At 52.0% G+C, this 18,035-nt stretch overlaps 2 protein-coding genes across 3 annotated transcripts; one reads left to right on the top strand and one right to left on the bottom strand.

Annotated features, from left to right (window-relative positions):
* The first annotated feature begins 159 nt into the window (after positions 1-159).
* On the top strand, positions 160-3,949 carry LOC102963311 (carbonic anhydrase 15-like). Of its 2 annotated transcripts, XM_042962755.1 has the most exons (8): positions 160-747; positions 970-1,023; positions 1,672-1,842; positions 2,370-2,530; positions 2,613-2,705; positions 3,070-3,148; positions 3,256-3,422; positions 3,514-3,949. In XM_042962755.1, exons 1-8 carry the CDS (start codon positions 681-683, stop codon positions 3,760-3,762), a joined length of 1,041 nt encoding a protein of 346 aa, XP_042818689.1. In that variant the 5' UTR covers positions 160-680; the 3' UTR covers positions 3,763-3,949. The 2 variants fall into 2 exon arrangements, with proteins under 2 accessions (XP_042818689.1, XP_042818688.1); XM_042962754.1 differs by having other exon boundaries at positions 160-1,842; positions 3,082-3,148; positions 3,521-3,949.
* Positions 3,950-5,087: 1,138 nt separating this feature from the next.
* LOC122232377 (protein FAM246B-like) lies at positions 5,088-5,798 on the bottom strand. Its single transcript, XM_042961557.1, has one exon. It carries the CDS (start codon positions 5,796-5,798, stop codon positions 5,088-5,090), a length of 711 nt encoding a protein of 236 aa, XP_042817491.1.
* Between the last annotated feature and the right edge of the window lie 12,237 nt (positions 5,799-18,035).

The following is an 18,035-nucleotide window of genomic DNA, read 5'->3' on the forward strand; positions in this document are numbered from 1 at the left end:
GAGTCAGAGCCTCAGGAGCTGCTGGGGAAGCCTGAAGTGTCCCCACCAGGCTGGTGCGGGGCAGAGTGGGAGAGCTGTGGCTTCCCAAAGACCTGTTGGTGGAGTAATCCCCCAAAGGAGGGCCTTTTCCCAGGTGTGCGGGACGGCATGGGGGGGGGGGGGAGACACCTATACAAGAGAGCCTATGGTCTTCGGGGGGTCCCAGGCCCACAACAGAAGGGAAATACACCCTCCCCACCCCAGCCTCAAAAGTCAAGGGCACTGGGATTCAAAGTGCCCTCCCCTTTCATTTCCATCCTTACTTGGTGGCCTTGGCATGTCACTCCTGGCCCCCAGCCTCTGTTTCCTCCTCTTTAAGTGGGCATAATAGTGCCTCCCCCCAAATAATTGGGGGAGTCTGTTTAAAGTGTTTTGCTCCGATAAATGCCAGCGATTGTTGCTGGAACACAGCCGCGGCCCTGGGATCAGAGCATGTGCCTGGTGATCTCAGACCTCTGTCTTCTCTGCTGGTGGCCCTGCCTGGACACCGCCCCCTCTGACCCTCTCTGCAGTGGCCTGCCAGAGAGCCCACAAGACTTAGCCACGCCCCTAAGCCCACCCCACTAATAAACAGCTGCCTAGCCTGCCCCACAGTTCTCTGGCACTTTCCAGTCCTCTGGAGTCACAGTGGCTGCTGCACCATGCGGTCTCCAGGCTTTGCACTCGCCTTCCTCACCATGCCACTGGTGGTGCTCGGGGACTCAGAGGGTGAGCACCTGGACCCTGCCCATCTCGAATTCTACCCTTCTCGAATCTACCCTCCCTTGCAGCTCCCCCTTCTCCCTGTAAAGCTCTGCCACTGGGGAGTTTCTTTGGGGGAGGGAGATGTTGGGGTCTTAGACAGGAGAGGAGGAGCCCCATTGTTGCATGGAGCTCAGAGAGAGCCCAGATTGCTGTCCCTCATCTCAGTTCCCTGTCCACTGTCCGCAGGCACCTGGTGCTACGACTCCCAGGACCCAAAGTGTGGTGAGGACAGAGTGTCATGTGAGGCTATATGGGATCAGTCTTTGTCCTGTGGCCACTAGACAGTCTGATGCTAGCATGAACCAAAAGCAGTGTGCATGCCAAGCTTCTCTGGTCTCTGCAGGTTTGTGTCTGGAGTCCTGGGCCACAGTGGCTGTCTGGGCACCAGCAGCATGCGTGTGATGCCCACCCCCCCCCCCATGCCTGTGTGTCTGTGTTTGTTGCTGGTGTGATCTCCAGTCCTGGCATGTGTGCCAAGCTGTTCATATAAGTGGGGACTGTAAGGCTGTCAGCATGGTCAGCCCATGTGTGAGCAAGTGATACATGTCCCCAGTGTGGGTGTGTGATTGTCGTGCCAGGAGACCCTTCCACCCCCATTCCCTGTGGGGCACTCTAGCTGCAGGTGACTGTGTGTCAGAGTATGGCCCAGACCAGGTGGTGCCTACCTACGTGAGAGTGTTACAAACATTGTGGCCAGGCTAGGTCGGGGTACGTGTGGCAGTTGTGACCTGTCCAGGTGTGTGGGTGAGCAGGAAGGAGCTTCCTGAGGCTGGGCGATTCTCTAGGTATGTGCAGGAGGGAGGGAGGGAGGCACTGCCTTCCTCTGTGTATCCCCAAGTTGTCCCTCGAGCCCCCCCCCCCCACATATCCCTGACCTTGTTCCCTCAGGCCCCACCCACTGGAAGGAGATGGCCCCTGCCTGTGGGGGCCCAGCCCAGTCCCCCATCAACATCGACCTTCACTTGGTTCAGCGGGACCCCACCCTGGGACCCTTCATCTTACAAGGCTACAACGCAGCACCTCCAGGCCCGTGGACCCTGGAGAATGATGGCCATACAGGTCAGTACCCTACGGCCAGGGTCCCCACAGACACAAGCTGAAACCCACCTTGGAGTGAGAACTACCCCCCCCAACACACCCACAAGGATCAAAATCTCCACAAAGAGCACAGGAACATCCATACTCGCTGGTAGACACCCCCAACAGTGGTCATGAACCCCCACATACAGGTGTCAGGATCTCCCTAACAATAGCAATCAGCCATTGCCCCCGAGGACCAGAAGTCGGGACATTCCCAGAAGTCAGAGCCCCTCACAGCACCTCGGAAGTCATCACAGCCCCCCCCAGTATCACACACAGCTGTGGTGGGTCAAAACTCCCACCACAGGAGGGCCACCCTCTTCTCCCCCTCATTGCAGGGTAGGTTTTTTCCACTGCCATCTGCTGACCACCAGAGGACCTATTCCATGGAAGCCCGGCCAGGGAGCAGACTAGCCCAAAGGGGCCCTGTGCTGGCACTCTGTGCCCTAACAGCACAAGGGCAAGCGGGTAGAGGGAAAGAGTGTCATGTGCTCCTTTACCCCCAGTGCTGCTCCACATAGACGCTGGCCCACAGAGCCACCTGGAGATTCGGGGCGCCGGGCTGCCACTGCCTGCCTACCGCGCACTGCAGCTGCACTTCCACTGGGGGGGCCCTGGTCGAGCAGGTTCAGAGCACAGCCTGGATGGGCAGCGCCGCCCCATGGAGGTGGGCTTGGGTAGGGGGTAGGGTGGTAGGTGTGCCCTGTGGAAGGAGCAGCTGGTACGTCTCACGGTCTGTGCCTCTCCAGATGCACGTGGTCCACATGAACACGAGGTACCAGAGCATGGGGGAAGCTCGAGGTCACCCGGATGGGCTGGCTGTGCTGGCGGTGCTGTTAGTGGTGAGGGAGAGGTTGTGTGACTCCTGGCAGTGAGGGAGGGACAGAGGAGTTCTGTGACTCCTTGTGCTTCCCAGAAAGGGGGTCTGCAAAGGGAGCAGAGTGGGCCTATAGAGTTTTGGTGGGGCTGTTGGGGGAGTCTGTACGGTTTATAGGATTTAAAGTGTTCTGTGGGAGGATGGGGCCGAGGAGAGGTCCCGGGTCTGCAGGGTCAGTGGGGAGGGGGGGTGACCCTTCCCCCAGCAGATCTCCAAGCTGCCCCCACTGGGAGCCTACCCCCATCCCACTTACAGTCTCCTCTAGACCTCTCCCCACCTCAGATTTCCCCTTTGGAGACCCACCCACTCAGAGCCCTTCTCACTTGGAGCCCCCTCCCCAGGAGCAGGACACTGACAACGCCAACTTCTCCGTCCTCCTATCCAGCCTGAAGAACGTGTCTGAGCGCGGTGAGGAGCCACGGGGTCGCACCCGGGGCGCGGGGTTAGCTGGGGGCCAGGGGGGCGGCTGGGCACAAGGAGGCCGATCGCAATCCCACCTCCCCTCCCCGGCCCAGGAGTCTCTGTGAATCTGGCCTCCACCTTCCCGCTGGCCTCGCTGCTGCCTGGCGCCTCAGGCCTCTCGCGCTACTACCGCTACTCGGGGTCGCTAACCACGCCTGGCTGCCAGCCTGCGGTTGTCTGGACTGTTTTCGAGGATGCGGTACCCATCGGGCGTGCACAGGTGGGGCCCCCACCCTTTCCACTGGGCAGTGCTGCCCTCTTCCCTCCCTCCCGCAGCCCCGGCCCACGTCTTAACCTGTCTCTGCTCGGAGCCCTCAGGTGGCCCAGTTCCAGACCATGCTCCAGTCCGGGCTCCCCGGCTCTCACCCTGCACCGCTCACCGAGAACTTCCGCCCGCAGCAGCCTCTCGGGGGTCGCAGGGTCTCGGCCTCTCCAGGTGCCTCCATCCGCGCAGCAGCCTCGGCGCCCGCCCCAACCCTAGCCCGTGTGCACGCGGCTCTGCTGGGCCTGTGGCTCTGGCAGAGCCCCTAGGAACCAGATTCGACCCCTTCCCTCAATAAACAATACACAGAGTGACCTTGGCCTCACATATTTTGCGGGGGTGGAGTGGGAATACACTACCTCTCCCACGGAGGCAGGATTCCTGCCGGAATTCCACTGAGACCTCAGTGTGCCTGCCATACAACAGGGGACCCCTGAGCGACCCTCCCCCACCCCATCACAGCCAGTCCCATACCTGTATCCAGAACACACACACCTCCCCAGATCCCTCTGATCCCCCATTTCCAAGGAGAAAAACTAGCAGGTCTTGGAAACGCCACCTGTTAAAGTCTAATACTACACTTTATTTAAAAAAAAAACACACACACAAAAAAAAAAAAAAACAAAAAAAACAAGCTGGCTGACCCCAGGACACTGTGCGCTATTAAATGATGACTTCAACTGACGTTTCCGAAGCCAGGAGGTGAGAAGTTACCGGTTCCAGGCTCTGCTGCAGGCTGTGCTAGGTGGGGTGGGTCCTGGTGACAAGGACAGCTAGTGAAGGGCTCTCTGTGCAAGGTGAAACCACTCCCCGGTGACACTGGGAAGTTAGGCTATGGAACCTGAGTGTAGGGTGACACTTTCTGGAGAGACAGTGGTGTCCAGGTGTCTGCCTGTGGTGAGGCTAAGTGAAAGGTTAAGTGTCCTTGGTGTCACTGTCCATAACGAAGCTAAGAGTCCCAAGAACATTGACTAGATGCCACTGTGCCCAGGCAATGTTGTCCAGTAAGAGTTTGGGTCTGTCAGCAGAGTGAAGCTGGCCAGGGACTAGCTGTGGTCCAGTTGATGCCCTGTGGACTGCGGTTGTATATTCAGGCGGCATTGCCCTGGGTGAGTCTGTGTCCAGGTAACAATGTCCCAGCAGCCCACATGTCCCTAACATCTATTGAGTAGTGTGTGGGTCACACACTATCTCAGTGCCTGGAGGCCCAGCCTCCAGCCCAAGACCCTTAATACAAAACAAATACAAACAAAAACCTGTAACACCCTCCCCTGAGAAAGACCCTTGGGCTCTCCCGGAGGCTCTCTGGGAGGCTGCCACATCCCTGGCCCAGACCCTTCTGCAGCTCTAAGGCCAGAAGGGTATCCACCCCTCTTCCAGCCCCCGACTCAGTCTCCAGCGAAGATCACTGGCTGCGCGGAGGCTCTCCGCACTCCCCAGACGTGACCCCGGACAGTCCTCAGCTTTGGCGCTTCCCGCCACCCACACCCTAATGCTGGAGCGCTAGCAGGCGGCTTCTGAGGACCCTTCTCCATCTACAAGGGTGGTGTATCTGTTCATATAAATAGATAGGAGGAGGGCGCTTCCTGCACCAGGTCGCGGCTACCCTCGGCAGGGCAGCCCTCAATCCCCGCCGCCCTGCGGGGCCCCTGGCGTCAGCGGTGTCTTCTTGAAGTTCTTCCGGGCCAGGGCCCGGTTCGCGCTGCCGTCGGCAGGGCCGTCCGGTGCGTCGTCGGCGTGCCTCGCGACCGTGGCCAGGGCGTTCATGGTGCCCAGCGCTCGCAGCAGGGTCGGGCCGCGGGGCGCGGCGCGGGGGACTGCGCGGGGCTCCCGGCGGGCGGACGGCGGCGGGGGCGGCAGCAGTGCGCGCAGGGCGTCCAGCTCGGCACGCAGCTCCGCGCGCAGCGCCTCGAGCTCCGCGCCCAGCTCCGCGCGCACTGCCGCCAGGCCCTCCTGAAGCCGCCGCTCGCTCACCTCCAGGACGCCCGCCGGGTAGGTGGCCCCACCGCGCGGCTCCCCGCACACAGAGCACACCGAGCCGCTGCTGCGCGCGTCAGCTCGCTCCCCGGCCCCCGGCGCCCGCGCCTCCCCGGCCGCGGCCCCTGCCCGCTCCACCAGCCGCAGCAGCCGGGGTGCGTCGGCCCGCGCCGCCGCCTCGGCCCGGATCTGGCCCCGCAGGCGAGCCAGGCGGCCCGGGGCGCGGACTTCTTCAGGGCCTGGCCCGTTGGGCTGCGGCCCGTTGTCCCGCCGGCGGCCAGCGGCCCGTCGCAGCGCCTCGCTCGCGCCGTACACACTGCGCGCCTGGGCCCACGGGCGCCCGGGTTCCACCGCCATCCGTGCCGCAGCCGCCACCGCCACCGGCGCTGGGCCTGGCCGGGAGCTCCAGCCCGCAGCCTAGCGACCGCTGGGGCCCCGGCGACGCTCCGTGGAGAGGGCCCCCGGGACGGCTGTGGGAACGACTGAGGTCTCGTGGGGGTGGGGGTGGGGGGCGGGCAATCTGGCCTGGGCCCGGGGAACTCCGACAGGGCGAGAGGGGGTGGTAGATGGAGCGCCAGGGAACGCGGGGGTGTGGGCAATGCAGGCAGGCTTGAGTGTGCTAGACCTGCCCAGGGGGACTGTGCTGTCGGTGGGTCCCAGCGTGGGTCGAGGAGCTTGGACCGGCTTTTGGGCAGGAGGTGACAGGACGTGGAATGAAGGCTGCAGAAGCCTAGGCGCCCAGACCAGAGTCAGGAAACAGGCTCACGCCATTTACTCCAAACTACTGTCCTGATCACAGTCAGGGGAAGACAGGTGTGGTTATGGACCCACCTGTCCCCAGTCCTCCTCTCTGGCTAGGGCCACCACCTCCATACTATAGTTCAGACCCCCCACCCCCACCCCCCACAGCTGCAGGAATCCATCCTCCTCACAGGTACCTCCATTCAAGCCCTTCCTGGTCTGGGTATCTCCCTGCTGAGCCCCAGTCCTCAGGAAGCCACTGGATGACTTGGCCCACCCCACACTATTCTGGCCATGTCTTCTTTTACCTGCTCTAATCCAACAACCTCCACCCCTCTGGGCCTTTGCTCAGGCCGTTTCTCTGCTGGGAATGCCCCCCGCCACACACACACACACACACACACACACACACACACACACACACACACCATATACCTGGCAGCTCCCACTCATCCCACTTCTGCAGGGCAGCCTTCTATGGCCACCCCAGCTTCCAGCAGGTGACTCAGGCCCACACCCACAGCCTGTTTAAATGGCTCTCTGTTCTCTGTCCACCTGGATTCACAGTAGGGGCCCTGAGCACAGGACGACTAGGTCACTTAGTTCCCAGAGATACTAAACATGCCAGATGTTGGATGCAGGAGTAAATGAGTGAATGAGTCTGGGGCTGAGCATCCTGGGTGGGGCAGGGCTGTTACCACCCACCCTAGTCAGCCAACGCACCTCCTCAAGCCTGGCATTCAAGACCCTCATGGTCACCTGTGCTGGCTTTTCTGTCCCTGCCACCTTTTCCATTGTGTGGGAGCTCCTCACTACTGCACTCCAGTCTTTCTCACCCTGGTGCCTTCACACATGTTGCCCGTGTCCATCACAGGGTCATGGGCAGTGCACTGTGGACCCCTCTGGAGGGCAGTATCCCTCTACCCGGCATGTTGTTCTCACTGAACCCTAGGGGCTAGTTAGGACTCCAGGTGCCCTGGGAGCCTCCCCAGTGAATTGTGGGGAGGGAGGGTCTGGCGTGGGTCCTGGCTGGGCTGGGAGGGAGATGGCAAGGCAACCACTGGGACCTGTGTCCCTAGATCCCACAGGGGCCTAGCCTCTATGCAGCTCTGTGCCTGTGTGTGTGTGTGATTGAGGATGTTGCCAACCCTGTTCTTTGGCAGTCCTGGCCCTGGCCACCATGAATGCTCCTAGATCCCCTCTATTCATTCATTCATTCATTCATTCATTCATTCATTTGTTGATTGCAGCCTGTCACTCTGGAAGGTACAAGAAGAGGTGAGAATTTGGCACTCTGTCAACCCCCCAGACAACCCCCCCCCCATTCCTGCTGAGTCACCGGGCCCCCTGGGACCTCTAGCATCTGTTTCTGCTGGTCCCTAGAGCCTTGTTAACGATACTCTTGCCCTCCTCCCCTTAGTAATTAAAATACTGCAGGCCAAAATACCCTGGATTCCTTCCCCAGGCCTGCTGGAGTCAAGCTGTGTGACCCAGGGGCTCTGCCTTCTCTGAGGCTCACCTATGAAATGAAGGAGACCCCTAAGATCCCTGGGAGGGGACAGCAGGAGGGCTGGAAAAGCCTGGGGAGAGCAGAAGTAGACAGACTCCAGATTTGTGATGTGGTATGAGAGCCAGGAAGGGCAGAGCTGGGCTGCCTGGGCGGGCAGGGCTGGGCTGCCTGGGGAAACAGGGGCTATGAGGTTTTCCCTGACTGTTGAGGCTTGATGGAGAGATGTGATATGAACAAAGCCTTTGCTGCAGCGAGGAGTTCACGATCCTACAGGTGCTGCAGGATGAGGTCATGGCTGGGGGTAGAGTCCCAGAGTCAGGTTGTGAAGCATGACAGATTGCACAGGAGCAAGTGTAGAGTGGGAAGGGAGGCCCCAGGGACCCCGACGAGCCCTGAGAAGGGCTGCAGAGGTATTGGTGAGGAGTGAACAGGCAGCTGTGGTCAACATGACCCTGAAGCCCCTGAGGTCAAATCCAGCAATGGTCAAGAAATAGGTTGTGGAGACCCCAGCCCGAGCTTCATGGGTGGAGGGGCCAGCAGAAGCTGAAGATTAGAGGTGGGGAAATAGGTTGGGGAGCCCTTGCCCCAGGCTGGTTGGTCAGAACAGAGGTAGCTTCAGAAGGAATGGGCCAAGAAGGGACAAAGCTACTGAGCCAAGGGTACCAGCACACAGGCCTGCTTTCTGCTTCTGCTTTCTGGAATATCCTAATAGCCCAGCCTGCCCAGCTCCCTGCACTATGCAGGGCCCAACTTCCCCCCACTCTGGCTGTCTGTGTGCCTGGGCCAGGGGCCAGGTCTGCTGGGGGTGAGGAGGCTGGCTGTGACTGTGGGAACACCAGCTCCAGACACTGTCCCCATCTAGGCTCTGTGCATTCAAGTGGGCCCTTCTGCACAGGCAGAGTTGGGTGATTCGTGGGCTTTGCCACTTATTAACTCATTAATGGTTCGGGGCCCCTGCAGGGCCTGGGGAGGAGGGAAAACCCTGAGGCTCTGCCTCTGCCTGGAGAAAGGGGGCGGCCTCCATGGGACTTAACTGCCGTCACCTTTACACTCTGTTGCCATTAAACCCTGGCAGCCACCCAGAGAAGAGGTTTTATTTTCCAAAGCCCGAGGACCAGGTGGCTTTGTATGTGGGAGGGGACCTGATGGCCTCAGAGGGGGCAGGGGAGCCTCACAGTCATCATGGGAGTGTCTAGAAATGCAGATGCCCAGGTCACCCCCTCCTCTGACCCTGTTAGGTAGAACTGCTTCAAGGCAGGGTGGTATTTGTCTTTTTCCACCACTGTCTTCACACCACGTTCTGGCCCATCTTGGGTCTCAGTGAAGGGGACACATGGAAATGCAGGTGGGGGTCCGTGAAGCTGGCTCTGAGGGTCTGTGTGGGGAGGGAGACCCCTGAGCCACCAGCCACCCTGGGAGGAAAAGGCTTTGGAGCTGGCCCTGGAGGGTGCAGTGCAGGCACAGGGTCCAGGGTGTGGGCTGCTACTTTCCTTTCTGGTCACAGACCCTGGGCCTCAATATAGACTCCAGAACATAGGTGCCCACCCATTCTCTACTCCAGCTATGCTGCTTGCTCTAGGAGCCAGACTGACTAGACCTTTGGCTGTGAGCAAGCAAGGCCAGCTTGGCTGGCACCTGGACCTTGGGCCCAGGGCACTTAGGAAGGGAAGGCCGTGGTGCCTTTTCGGCCCCCAAAGTGCAGGCCATGTAGTAGAGGTTCAGTGGACTAAGCCAGCAGGTCTGGCTTGGGCCATTGTTCAAGACACCATTCTGGGCTGGTTTGTTCTGCCTTATGGGCCTCTGGTGGCCCTATTGCCTCGCCTCAGTGTTCCCCTTATCAGAGCCCAGGTAGAGTCTTTCCTGGCCAGGAGATGGTGAGGGTGTCAGAGGTGACAGATGTTGGGAGGTGTGTAGGCACCATGGGAGGCCTGTAGCCTAAAGGGCGGATCCGTCTACTCTGGGGCCCTGCTGCCCAGACCCCTGAGCTGCAGCTGTCTCCTCATTTAAAGAAGGGGCCAGAGGGTCCGGGGCTTCCTGTGGGGACTGGACTTGGGCACACTTTGCCCCTGAACACCCCCTGGCTACCAGGCCCTGGAACTGTGCCTTGGCCTGCTGGTGGCTCTGGCTACCTAGACATTCCCTAGGAACTGTCCTGGGGCAAGTGGCTCTGCAGGGGCCAACTCATTACCCAGTAATGACCTTGTCTGACCTCAGTAATGGCTCATTACCTGGTAATGACCTTGTTTGCCTCATCCTGGCGTCAGCAGCCCTAGAATGTCTGGCCTGGGTTGGCTCTGACAAGTCAAGACCGTGGCCTTCAACCTCCCAATTTGCCCCAGATGGGGCATCAGGCCTGCCAGCATCTGTGTGCCCTGCAGGCCCAGGCTTGGCTTCCAGTGGGAAAATTCTGGGTTCCTGACCCTACCCCCACCTCAGCTGCACAACCTGGGCAGGTCAGCCCTTTAACCTCTGTGCCTCACTCACCCACAGGTGGGGCAAGAGGGTCCTCATGGGGCAGCGAGGCGGGCTGCCTCTAAGGGACACTCTCTGCTCACACAGGGCTCCTCAGGGGCTCCCCTTCTGCCAGCTGGCTGGGGGCTCCAGTCAGGGCCATCCTCACAACCACTGGCCCCTGGGATGGCCCCTCGTCTTGCCATTCCTGGTATAGGAGACTATGAGGGGGGTCCGAGGGGTGGGTCAGCCTGCTCCATCAGGGTCCCCTCCACCCCCTGTGGCCAAAGGTCACTTTTCTGTCCTCATCTTTGATCTTTTAGCAGCACTGACACAACTGGCTATGCCCTTCTCATGCCCTCCTGGTGACCCCAGACCCCAGCAGACACCTCTCACTCCCATGCCATCCCCCTGGACTCCCATACCCCCACCTGCCTCACTTCTCCAAGCCTCAGGTTTCGCCCTTGCCTTCTCAGTGGGAGCCTGATCAACCTAAATTCTGGTTAAGACGCGCCTCTGCCCAACATGAGCTCCCACGTCACTCCTGCAGAGCCTGGGGTCCTGTGTGCCCCCAGGGTTTGGACCGGCCCCTCAGTGATCTGCTTCCTCTTGTCCACCCAGCCAGCATCCCACCTCCAGGCCATGCACGTCCTGCTCCCTCAGCCTCAGGTCCCAATTTACACAGCCTCCTAGAAAGGCCCTCCCTGACCCGGGGGCCCTTCTCCATGCTACCCTTGCATCTGTCTAGCTGGCACTCACCAAGCTTTTCAGTTCCACCTGGAATGTTGGGTCTCTGGTCTCTATCTTTCTTTGGGTTTGACTTCCAAGAGGGCAGGGGACACCCTTGCATCCTCAAGGTCCAGAAAATTGCCTGGCACAGTGGGCACAGCATAAATCCACTATCAGTGAGTAAAGGTGTCTGTACTGGGATTGGCTTTGAGTAAGCACTCAGTGTTGGCTTTATTATTTCCAGGCCTGCAGGGCTAGGGGTGCTCATGGCAGTGCTAGCTGTCAGGGCTGGCTGTGTCTCTAGTGTTCCCTGTCCAGGACAGGGTCCTTGCTCAGCCCAATCCTAGGGCCTGGAGTTGGCCCTGGCCAGGCTCTCTGCCCTCACCTTCCACATGTAGAGGCTGTGTCCCACTTCTGTGGCATGGTGGGATGGCAGGGGAGGGGATAGGGAGCATATAAGTGGGGGGTTTGGTGTTGGGGAGCAGGCCTGGGACACATAGGGGGAAGCAATTCAGGGTGCTATTCAAGCAGGGAGAGAGTGTCAGGGCAAGGAAGAGTTAGGGGAAACATGAGCTGGAGGGATGAACTGAGGGCAGTATGGGAGGGTGTATGTCACAGGAGGGGAGCCCTGGCTCCCCACCTACCCCACTGAACCCCCTCTGAATCCTTTCACAAGTCTAGCTGAGGGAGGGAGAAATGGGACTGTAGGTATAGACTACTTTCCAAGATTTGAACCGGGTCATGTCTGACATTTATGTGTATCCTTGTAAGTAACACCCACATTAAGATCTTCCCTCCTACACATTCCTGTCTCAAAATTAAGTTTGAAGGAAATAAATTTTCTCTTTATTATGTGTTTAATGTACTGTATAATAATGCAAAATACCATGTAACATATATACACTAAAAGCATCATAACAGAGCAACTACCTGTGAATCAACTACCCAATCCAGGAATTGCTTCAGTACAAGTGACTTATCTCCTTGTCTCCAAAGGCACCTTCTGTCCTGAATTGTGTGTTTCCCTGGATTATATATATATATATATTTTTTTTCATGTATGTACGTTTTCATGTATATCATTTCATATATATACGTATAAACTTTGTGCCACTTGGTTTTGCTTGTCTTTAAATGTCATAAAAATGACATTACAGGGGCGCCTGGGTGGCGCAGTCGGTTAAGCGTCCGACTTCAGCCAGGTCACGATCTCACGGTCCATGAGTTCGAGCCCCGCGTCAGGCTCTGGGCTGATGGCTCGGAGCCTGGAGCCTGTTTCCGATTCTGTGTCTCCCTCTCTCTCTGCCCCTCCCCCGTTCATGCTATGTCTCTCTCTGTCCCAAAAATAAATTTAAAAAATGTTGAAAAAAAAAATGACATTACACTGGGTGTGCTCTTCTGGGATTCATTACTAACATTACTTCTGAGATCCATTAGGTTGTGTGGTGTGGTGGTCATTCATTCTTTTTCACTGCTGTATAATATTTCAATTGATTTATCCATTCTCCTGTCAATGGATATTTGAATCATTTGTGTTTTTTGCTATTAGTAACTGTACCTCTGTGGACATTTTTGTACCTGTCCCCTGGGACCCATAGACAAGAATTTCTCAAAGGAATGTATTGGAGAATGGACCTGGTGTAGTACCATGCAAATATTTGAGAAATTGCCAAATTGTTCATGAATACCCACCCTCACCAGCCACATGGGAGGATCTCTGTTGGATCACAAGTATCTAACACTTGGCCCTGACAGGATTCTTGTATTTTGCCAATCAGGTGGGTATTAATTGATATTTCACTTTGTGCTTCCTTCATTACTGGTGAAGTTGTGCAACTTTTCATATGCTTATTTGCCATTTATGGTCCCAATTCTGTGAAATGCTTGTTCATGGCTTTTACCAATTTTCCTATTGAGTTGTTTTGGGTTTCTTTTTTCTTATTGAATTATAGGTGTCTTATTTAACTCACTTATTTTTAAAAAATATTTGTTTATTTTTGAAAGAGTGAAAGCAGGGGAAGGGCAAAGAGGCACAGAGGATCTGAAGCGGGTTCTGTGCTGACAGGCTGACAGCAGCAAACCTGATGTGGGGCTAATATGCACAAACTGCAAGATCATGACCTGAGCTGAAGTCAGACACTGAACTAAGCCACCCAGGTGCCCCTTAATTCATTTATTTTTGTCAAAATATGATTTGCAAATAAATAGTATAGTGCACATATCTTAGATGTACAGGTGTGTTTTTGTATTCATGTTCTCTCATTGTCTTAGTCTGTTCAGGCAGCTATAACAAAATACCATAGACCAGGTGGCTTATAAACAGAAATTTATCTCTCACAGTTCTGAGACTGGAAAATTTAAGATCAGGGTGCCAGCATGGTTGCCTTCAGACAAGGGCCCCCTTCTTGGTTCATAGCTCATGCTTTCTGCCTTGTTCTCACTTGGTGGAAGAGGCTAGAGATCTCTCTGGAGCTTCTTTTGTAAGGCACTAATCCTATTCATGAGGGCTCCCCCTTCATGACTTAAGCACTTCCCACAGACTTCACGCCCGTAATGCCATCACACTGGGGATTAAGATTTCAACATATGAATTCGGCGGCGGGGCACACAAATATTTAGACCATAGCATCCATGTACCTAACACCCAGATCAAGATGTACATTTATAGCACCCATAAGTCTCCCTCTCAGTCAGTACCCCCAAAAAGCAACTGCTTTTAAGTCAGTAAACTTTATTTGGAATGCTCTTTTGTCTACTATGTGTACATGTGTAACTCTCTTTTTCTATAGCAAATGATTTTGGAACTTTCTTTGTGGTGGTGTTTGATGAACAGAAATTTTAAGCTTTAATGTAATTATCAACCGTTTTTTTTTATTGCTAGTGATTTTGTGTCTTGTTTAATAAAATTTTTCTTACCCAACAGCAGTAAGATAGCATTCTATATTTTCATTTAAAAATTGAAAGTGTTGCTTTTAACATGTAGTCTCATATCTGTATAAAATTGATTTTTGTGTTCAGTGTGAGGTTGGGATTCCATCCTGCTTTTTTTCCATTTAGATAGTGGATTATCTCAGCAGTGTTTATTTGATGTACTACTGTTATATGTACTTGGGTCTATTTTCAGGCTCTCTGGTTTGTTCTATTGGTCATTTTGTCTATCCCTGCGTCACTATCAGCGTGTCTTAATTATTATAGTTCTATAAAATGTTTTGTTATCTGGTAAAACAAATCTTCCTATCCTATTTTTCTTCATGAATGTCTTGCTTTTCCATATACATTTTGAGTCAGCTGATCAAATTACACACATGTACACACCGACACTTGAAATTTTTATTGGAATTTTTTATTGGAATCATATTAAATCTGTAGGCCAATTTGGGACAGCTTTATAATACTGAATTCTCCAATCCACAAACATGTTATATTATCTCTCTCATTTAGGTCTTTTAAATATCTTTAAACCAAATTTTATAATTTTTCCATATAGTTTTGCATAATTTTTTCAGTGTTTTACTTATCTTTAGTTTCTGTTGTTATTGTAAATAGCATATTTTAAAATAGTATTTTCTACCTGCTATATAATTAGTATATAAAAACTTAGCTTATTTTTATATCATAATATTATAGCCAGCTGCATTATTAAACTCTCCTGTTAGTTCTGGTAATATGTAAATTATTTTAGGCTTTGTAATAACAGTATAAAGGAGAAAAATTAGAGCTGTATGAAAGTTTTTGTATACTACTGAAATTAAATTGGTGCTGTATGATTGCTATAAATTAAGATGTGAATTATAATCCCCAAGGCAATCACTAAGAAAACAACTAAAATATTTGTGGTAAAAGAAACAAGACCTTAGAAAATATCTGTTTAACATTAAAGAAGGCAATAATAGAACTAACAAATAAAAACATACAGGATATAGAAAACAAATGGCAAGATGGCAAATGTAAGTTCTTCCTTATCTTTAATCTCATTAACTGTAAATGGATCAAACACTTCCATTAGAAGGCAAATATTGATAGAATGGATTTAAAAACATGATCCAACCATGTGTTGTCTCTAAGAGACTCAATTTAGGGGCACCAGAGTGGCCCAGTCAGTTGAGCATCTGACTCTTAATTTCATCTCAGGTCATGATCCCAGGGTTGTGGGATCAAGCCCACGTTGGGGTCCATGCTGAGTGGGGAGCCTGCTTAAGATTCTCTCTCTCTCTCTCTCTCTCTCTCTCAAATAATCAAAAAAAAAAAAAAGGGGGAAAGAGAGACTCAATTTAGATTCAAAGACACAAATAGGTTGCAAGGAAAAGTAGGAGGAAAAGATATTCCCTGCAAACATATAACCAAAAGAGAACTGAGTGGCTATACTAATATCAGGTAAAATAGACCTGAAGATAAAACTTGTTACTAGAGACAGGACGTTATAGAATGATAAAAGAGTCAATCCATCAACAAGATGTAACAATTTCAAACATATAGACACACAATAAATACACCTAACAAGAGCCCCCCCCCCAATACATGAAGCAAAACCTGACACAGTTGAAGGGAGAAATAGACAATTCAACAATAAGACTTAGAGACTTTGACACCCCACTTTCAATAATGGACAAAATAACTGGACAGAAGATCAGCAACGAAAGACTTAAAGGAGAATAGAAAGCAACTAAACCTCACAGAAAACTATACAGTGCTCCACTCAGCAACAGCAAATGCATATCTTCTCATGTAGACATAGAACAGTCTCCAGGATAAACCATAAAACAAGGTTCCATACATTTAGAAGAAATTAAGTAGGGGCTCCTGGGTGGCTCAGTTGGTTGAGTGTCTGGCTCTTGATTTTGGCTCAGGTCATAATTCCAAGATCATGGAATTGAGTCCCATGTTGGGTTCTGGGATGAGTGTGGAGCCTGATTAGGATTCTCTCTCTCTCTCTCTCTCTCTCTCTCTCTCTCTCTCCCTCTCTCCCTCTCTCCCTCTCTCCCTCTCTCTCCCTCCCTCCCCCACTCATTCTCTCTCTCTCTCAAATAAAAAAAAAAAGAAATGAAGTAATACAAAATATGTTCTCTGAACACAAAGGGATGGATTTAGAAATAAAACCCAGAAATTTGGAAAATTCACAAATATGTGGAAACTAAGTAACAAATTCCTACATACCCAGTTGGTCAGAGAAGAAATCACAAGGGAAATTAGAAAACATTTTGAGGTTAATTAAAATGAAAGTTCCAGATACCAAGACTTAATCGATGCAGCAAAAGCACTGTCTAGATAGAAATATATAGCTATAAGCACCTACATTAAAACAGATGAAAGCTCTTTTTTTTAAGATTTAATTTTTAAGTAATCTCTACACCTAATGTGGGACTTGAACTTACAACCCTGAGATCAAGAGTCACACGCCCACTGGCTGAGCCAGTCAGGCACTCCCCCCGCCAGCAGAAGGCTTCTAAATCAGCAACACAAATGTCTACCTTATTAAACTAGAGAAATTAAATTCCAACTAAATCCAAAACAAGCAAAAACAAGAAAATAATACATATTAGGGTGAAAATAAGTGAAATGGAAAATAGAAAAACAATAGAGAAAACAATGAACACAAAAATTGGTTCTTTGGAAAGATCAACAGAACTGACAAATCTCTAGCTAGACTGGTTAAGGAAAAAAGAAGACTCAAACTGCTAAAATCCAAAATGAAAGAGGGTACATTAATACTGACCAAATAAATGAAACAGACTAATTCCTAGAAAGACACAAACTACCAAAACTGACTCAAGAAGAAATAGATCACCTGAATGGACCTAAAATAAGGGATTGAGTTAATGATCAAAAAACTTTTTACAAAGTCTATGCTTATTGTAATGAGCACTGAGTAATGTATAGAAATCTTGAATCACTATATTGTACACCTGAAACTAATATCACACTGTATGTTAATTTTAATTTAGAAAGAAAGAAAAAGAAAAGGGTGGAGGGAAGGAAGGAGGGAGGGAAAAAGAAAGAAAGAAAGAAAGAAAGAAAGAAAGAAAGAAAAAGAAAAAGAGAAAGAAGGGAGGGTGGAAGGAAGGTAGGAAGGAAACTGGAGGGGAAAAAACACTTCCTGCAAACACAAGCTCAGGATGAGATGGCTTCACTGGTGAATTCTACCACCTGTTTATAGAATTACTTCCAATCCTTCACAAACTCTTCCAAGGTATACAGGGGAGGGAAACACTTATCAACTCATTGTATGAGACCAATATCATCCTGACACCAAAGTCATCACAAGAAAAGAAAACTATAGACCAATATCTCTTATGAGTATGACAAGGGGCAGGGGGAAGAGGGTACTATCTTTCCAGAATGTCTCTTAGCTGATAGGGGGAGAGAGAAATGTTAGTTTAACTGGCAAATGATTATAAGTATGGATGTGTTATAGATTACAAGGAAATGTGTGTGATTTTAAAAGAGACAACAAACACTGGAAAGAGGTTTTAAACTTGCAGACACACATTGCCTGTGAATCCTTAGAGGCCTGTGTGCAGCTTTCTTTGACAATAGGGCTAAACAAATGAGGAATCAACTTTCTGTTCTCTATCCAAAATTTGAATACTGAAGCCTTGAGGCCTCTGACTCATGGTACCATATTTTGATGTTCAGAGATCAGAGTCTTCTGCTCCCTGGGACATGTCACCATTCATTCATGTTGTAAAGGACCTAAAGGCACAAGAATGGAGGCAGGGCCCTGGGCTGACACATGCCACCAGCCCCAACACCTAAGACTCTTGTCTTTCCCTAGCAAGATGTCAGGATTCCAGGCCTGATGTGATCTCCTGGTTGGACCAAGGCAAATTTCCATGGATGGTATGAAGGACATCTCTAGGGGGCCTTCTCCAGGTGAACAAGTGAGAAGAAGTTCTGAATACTTACACACAAGGCCGTCCAGGAAACCAGTGGTTTCTAGACATGTGGCCACAGAGCGTTCTTCCAGGGAAATTTGGGGCTGCTTCAGGAACACCAAGTTGCCTCAGCCTTGCCTCTGGGTGCCACTTTTGAGCATGAAGTTTCTCATGGTCCTATTTGCTCTGTTCTACAATGCACATCCTTCCATCTGTGTTTTATAAATGATGTCTCTTCCAGACTGCACTTTTCTTCCTCTTGCATTTCTCTCAGGTCCTACTGTCATACCT

This window comes from Panthera tigris, chromosome D3 (genome assembly GCF_018350195.1).
Source record: "Panthera tigris isolate Pti1 chromosome D3, P.tigris_Pti1_mat1.1, whole genome shotgun sequence".
Taxonomy (NCBI): domain Eukaryota; kingdom Metazoa; phylum Chordata; class Mammalia; order Carnivora; family Felidae; genus Panthera; species Panthera tigris.